General features: G+C 53.7%; 1 protein-coding gene across 2 annotated transcripts; it reads left to right on the top strand.

Moving 5' to 3' along the window:
- The first annotated feature begins 1305 nt into the window (after window positions 1–1305).
- DUSP26 (dual specificity phosphatase 26) lies at window positions 1306–5593 on the top strand. Of its 2 annotated transcripts, XM_069877520.1 has the most exons (5): window positions 1306–1548; window positions 3093–3407; window positions 3505–3777; window positions 4161–4369; window positions 4834–5593. In XM_069877520.1, the coding sequence occupies exons 3-5, from the start codon at window positions 3599–3601 to the stop codon at window positions 5031–5033; spliced, it is 588 nt and encodes a 195-aa protein (XP_069733621.1). In that variant the 5' UTR covers window positions 1306–1548; window positions 3093–3407; window positions 3505–3598; the 3' UTR covers window positions 5034–5593. The 2 variants fall into 2 exon arrangements, with proteins under 2 accessions (XP_069733621.1, XP_069733620.1); XM_069877519.1 differs by lacking the exon at window positions 3093–3407 and having other exon boundaries at window positions 1307–1548.
- The last annotated feature ends 266 nt before the right edge of the window (window positions 5594–5859 follow it).

Raw genomic sequence — 5859 nt, forward strand, 5'->3', positions numbered from 1 at the left:
AAGCAGTCACTGCCTTTGTTGGGGACTTCTGGCTGCTTTACGAAGCAATTCCAGTATTATTGTTGGAATAAAAACATCACAACTACTAATCCTCTGTTTAAATGACCAGTAAGTTCCCTGCAGGCAATGCTCTGCCAAAACATTTATCCACCTAATTTTATTTCATGTTATTCTTTTAAATTCCGATTTATCCTTTTGTGATGGGCTTTGTAGGCACATTTTGTAGAAGCACATTTTATGGACTCCTGGGAAGGTAATTCCTTGGTGAGAGAAGGGTAAAGCATTTCTTCTTAAGATCTTATCTCAGTCTCCCATCCTCGAGCATCAAACCCTATCCCTGCCCACCCTGATCCAGAGCCCCTCCCCAGCTTTCCTGGAGCCCCTTTCAGCACTGGAAGCTGCTCTAAGGTCTCTCTGGAGCTTTCTCTTCTCCAGGCTGAACAACCCCAACTCTCTGCTTAGCCTCCTATGGGAGGTTCTCCAGCCCTTGGATCATCTCCGTGGCCTCCTCTGCACTTGCTCCAACAGCTCCGTGTCCTTCCTGTGCTGAGGACTCCAGAACTGGACCCACGGCTCCAGGTGGGGGTCCCACTAGAGAGGAGCGGAGGGGCAGAATCCCTTGCCCTGCTGGTCCCACTGCTTTGGATGCAGTCCGGGATGCGATTTCATCTTCTCAGGGCCTGTGTTGTTTGGCCTGGAACAGCATGTTTCGATTCCTAGGCTGTTTTTCCCACCACCCTCCTACTTTCTCATCTGATTAAAACTTTTAAATTGAAAGCCGCCACTTCAAAAGGCGAATATTCTGTCCGGAAAATGTTTAACTGACATATTGCAGCGTTTCTGAAATGAACGGTGTCGTTTAGAAAATGTCAAAACAAAAAGCTTCAATCTCTTGAGTTTCATGGAGTTTTTTTTTAATCCTCACAGAAGAATGTACTTGCTGCCTTTGACAGGGATTTGTCTAGTTTTGAATAGGATTTGAATAGTTTGGCATCTTACTATGTGCATCCCCTCTCACCCCCCAGGCTTAAATGCAGAAACTGCCATGAAGCCCTGGCTCTGCCAAGGAGACCCTGGCAAGGGGGGAGGACGAGGTCAACTGTAATAAAGCAATCATGAAGAAACATCCTCCAGAACAAGACGTACGATGGGGTAACCGTGTCATCGGCACCACTTTATTGTCTTTTTCTTCTCTCCTCTGCGCGTCTGTGGCTTTGGGTTTGCTGGAGGAGGAGTGTAAAGAGCTGGCAGGAGAATTTTGATGTTATTGTTGCTGTTGTTTTTGTCTGCGTAGTAATGGACATTGATGTGCGGCTCTGTGCATGCCTGCATGCGATCTCTGTGTTTGTGCCTGTCTCCCTCATTCCTCCTTTATCCATCCATGCACAGCATGATATAAACAAACCTGCCTCTGGACATGTCATGGCTTAAAATAGATGTTCATACATCAGCCTTTCTCCAGCAGCGGCGGCAGCAGCAGGAAGACATGGCCGACTGGATCTGACTACACCACTTGCTTCGAGCTGAGAAATCTCAGCCCTCGCAAAGGTAGAGTAACGGGGTGGGCGTCTCCTCCCTCCTGCCTGTCTGTCTGTCTGTCTCTGCGGGGCTGAGCAGCCTGCGCTGCTTCAGCGATGCCTCTCTGCATCCTGGCAGGCTCCGGCTGCTTCTCCCCTCCCTCTGAGCGTGGCACGACTGGCCGAGGGGCTCCAGAGGCAGCCAGGAGTGGGGGATGAGCCCCCAGGCTTGGCTGCCAAAAGAGGGGGTACAGACGATGTCTGTGAAGGTTCTGGGTGCCAGGGGTGCTTTGGGGGTCCGTCCTGAGGTTTTGGATGTTGGGCACTTTCTCTTCCCCTCCAGTGCTTTGTAGGGGCTGGCGTGGTGCTGGGCTGGGGGTGGGATGCTGGAAGCCACCTTCGGGATGGGTGTGGGTTGCTGTTTTTCCAGCCAGTGGCAGCAATAAGAGGGTCTGCTCTTTGGCAGGTTCCAGCCTCAGACTTGCTTTTTACAGCCCCTTCTGCTGTTTGTTCCCTAATGCTTCCCGGGGCTGATGGCATGTGGCTGTGCTGCAGCCAAGGTCACACAAGGTTTAAAGGCCCCAGCGCACGGCCATGTTGAATACCTTTTCCAGGTTGGATTTGCCAAGTCTGAATTCCCAGCATTGAAGGAGTCCAAAATCCATCAGGGCAGATGAGTTGAGAATCTGGCCCGTACCCTGCATGCTGGGGGAACGTGGTGTGCTTGGTGCCGGGCAGGGCTGACCTCTCCTGTGCCAGGAAGGTTCTGAACTGCCCCCCTGGAGCAGGGAGTGGGGGAGGAGACATCCAGGAGTCTCTCTGGACTCCTCCATGCCCTTGCCATGTTTTCCTCCTCTGCACATTGCTAAGAAATGGCTGGAGGCTTCTTCCTTCTGCACCGTTGGCTGCTGGATGCTGCCTTAGGCAAAATGTCAAAGCAGCTGGACATCAGACACGCTCTGATCCAGCCTGGCCAGCCTAAAGTCGCTGCGATTCCTCCCCTGAGTCCCAGAGGCAACTAGCCCTTACTGAGCTGCCAAGGGAGCTGTGATGGGATGCTCCTTGGACACCTTCCAGGGCAGGAGCAAATGATGGTGGGAGAGAGAACTGTATTCTCCTGGGGTGGGGGGTTCTGTCAGTGGGGTAGCAGCAAACGAGCAAAAAAAGGCAGCTCTGAGGAGCGACCGGCCGCTCTGCATGGATGTGGCTGTCTAGGGAGGCTTCTTGCAGCTGTGTACAAGTATCAGCATCATCTAAAGGTTTGAGAGCCCGGCTTTCATCCTAGAGGATACGCTCTGTAAAATGAGCTTTCTCATCCCCTGATGTTAACTCTTCCCACCCCAAACCAGTCCTTGATGTTCAAATGCAGCGGCAGGGCTGCTCTTCTTGGAAGGGTTAATCCTGCCTTTCCCTCCCTACAGGCTTTTGTGCCTGGTCTGAAGGAACCTGGGTGCTGGCCAGACTCTGTGTGGTGCCATATGGAATCCTCCACCTGTTTTTGGGGGGGGTGGGGGGTCCTCCCCAATCCTGGTGGCTTGCCCAGACCTGGCCGCCTTTCCTTGCTTCTGCTCGCAGGTTGGCAGCAGCAGTTGTTGAGCTGGCATTGTCCCGCTGGCACGGCAAAGCCCCAGAGCCAGCGCAGAAGGAAGGTGGTCCTGTGTACAACATCTCTTGCCAACGTGGCCTCAACCCAAAGTCGTGGGGCTGGAGCAAAACCTCAGCCTGTGGAGACTCAGTAATCTGGCTGCATCTCTGGCTTCCCTCGCCAGCCCTGGCATCATAAACTTCTCCCCAGCAGTGTGGCTTCTCGGAAGGGAGCGTAGGCGAGACTCTTGTCTCACGCTGGGAACTGCTGGGTGGCTGATTTGACACAGCCCAATCCTCAGGAAGGTGAGAATTGGCTGCTTCGGGGCAGAATGGCTCCAAAAAGGGATGGAACGAGAGGTCCCCAGTTCTTCTAATGGCATCTCCACTGCTTCCCTGACAGGACCGTGGGTGGCAGCAGCAGCAGAAGCGACCTCCGGGCCACTCTCCGGCCTTCACGAACCCACAGGTATGCCTTGTGGGTCTCGGCAGCCCCAATGGCTTTCTTGTCCAGGTTCTCCAGGAATGGCACCAGGTCGCCGAGCCGAGGCTCGCGGGAAGAGCGCAGCAACCACCCCATCCTCAGCGTCTTCGAGCTTGAAAGGTTGTTGTACACAGGAAAGACGGCTTGTAACCATGCCGATGAGGTTTGGCCAGGACTCTACCTGGGAGATCAGTACGTATCCAAAGGGGACAAGAACCAGGGGGGGTCAGGGCTGGTTTTGTGACATAGAGAAATCTGGGAGGAGGAGGCTGGGAAGCGCGAGGGAGAGAAGGGCACGATGGGTGTGGTGCATTGGGACAAAGGGAGGGGAAGGACATACGGCTGGGCGAGGGTGTTCAGAGCGCTGTTGTGATGAGGTAGGAGGAGATGATGAACCCGTGGAGTGAAGGACTGTGAGGCTGACTTAACGTTCCAGAATCTTGAGTCTAGTATTTTTCCTTTGCATCAGTCTTTCTCAGATGTTAATGTTTGTCCAGGGCAGCCCTTATGCTCTCCTTGGAAACTTGTCTTTAATGAGTCTTACGGATTTCAGCACCATTTGTTACTGCCCGCAGAGATATAGCGGCCAACCGTCGTGAGCTGGCTCACCTGCGCATCACCCACATCCTCAACGCCTCTCACAGCAAGTGGAGGGGGGGTGCTGAGTACTACGAGGGCACAGGCATCCGCTACCTGGGCATCGAGGCCCATGACTCGCCTTCCTTTGACATGAGCCCCTACTTTTACCCTGCAGCTGACTTCATCCACCAAGCGCTGAATGAAGGTGGGTGGTAAAGATTTCTGGGAGAGAAGTGGGGAGCAGGGATGGGAAGAAGCTGTTCTGGGGCAGGTGGGAAGCTGGATTGACATCCTATTGCTAAGCATCCTAGAAAACAAAACTATTTCTATTATGAGGTGGTGTCTTCTGCACTGGGTCACCTTCTCCAAAGAGCAAACAGGCTTGATGAGAGCTCTGGCCTCCCAGGCCACAGCCTGAACCTGTGTCCTGAGCTGTGGCTGATCCTTTTCGGCTGGTTTTGGGAGATAATGATACTCTGATATATTTTGCCAAGAGGGAAACCTCAATACATCATATTCACACCATAACTTGGACCCTTCATCTAACTCCAGAGGCTGCTGACCTGAGCCACAGCTCCAGGATGCTCCACGACAAACAGTTGGTTCGGCAATATTGTTTTAACTGGGATATTTGCTCTGCTGTGACGCAGGCCTGTGTTTCACCCGCAGGAAGGATCCTTGTGCACTGTGCTGTTGGGGTCAGCAGGTCAGCCACCTTGGTCCTCGCCTACCTCATGATCCGCCACCACATGCCCCTTGTAGAAGCCATAAAGACGGTCAAGGACCACCGTGGTATCATCCCCAACCGGGGTTTCTTGCGCCAGCTGGTTGCCCTGGACAATGCCCTGAGGCTGAAGAGGAGTGCTTGAAGGAGGACGAGATGGGTTGTGTGGTGGGAGCATCATGGGTGAGGTGCTCACCTGGCCCTGGTGCCTGCTGAGCAGCAGAGATAAGGCTTTCCTCGTGGTGCAGCTGCTTGGGTAGATAATGGGTTACACACAACTGGCCCCTCAGCAGAGGTCCCCAGACACGCGAGCTATTCCTAGAGGTAAAGCATAGGCCCTCAACTTGCAATCTTGCCACCTAGGTAGACCTAACGTATAGCCTCCTTCGCAGCCTGCTCGCTCCAAGATGCCTCCAGAGGGTCTCAGCCCCATGTTTCAGGTCACTCTATCCCTGTTGACTCCAGGAAGGCTTCAAGGCTTCTTTCTCCCAGGTGACAGCTGCATTTGCCAAGCCAGTCCTGTCCCTCCCTCCCAGGAGACTGAAGCTCTGTGTGTTCTTTGTTTCCCATTCATTTTTGGTCTGTGTAGCGATGTGATGTAGGTCTGGTGTGTGGGCTCTGGCAAACAGCCCCTCTGTCGTAGTGTTTGGATGTCCTCCATGCCTAGTGTCAACCTGTACAAATAAAGACAGTGCTAAGGACAGTCTGCCCCCCTTTGTGTGCTTTGGGACAGAATTTGTGTTCAGGCTGGGACCGGGGAGAGCATCACCTGGAATGCTCTGGGTTGAGGTGCACCCACGTCCTCCCAGATCCTCAGTCCAGGGCTGAACCTCTCGGCCCTCACCAGTGCCTGTGCTGGGCCTCCCCACTTTTTTTCTGGCAGTAGTAGGGACAGGAAGGGAGGCTTCTGGTGGAAAGCAGAGCCGGGCTGGCAGTCACCAAGGTCCTTCTCCAAAAGGCAGCGCAGGCAC

Source organism: Phaenicophaeus curvirostris, chromosome 27 (assembly GCF_032191515.1).
Source record: "Phaenicophaeus curvirostris isolate KB17595 chromosome 27, BPBGC_Pcur_1.0, whole genome shotgun sequence".
NCBI lineage: Eukaryota > Metazoa > Chordata > Aves > Cuculiformes > Cuculidae > Phaenicophaeus > Phaenicophaeus curvirostris.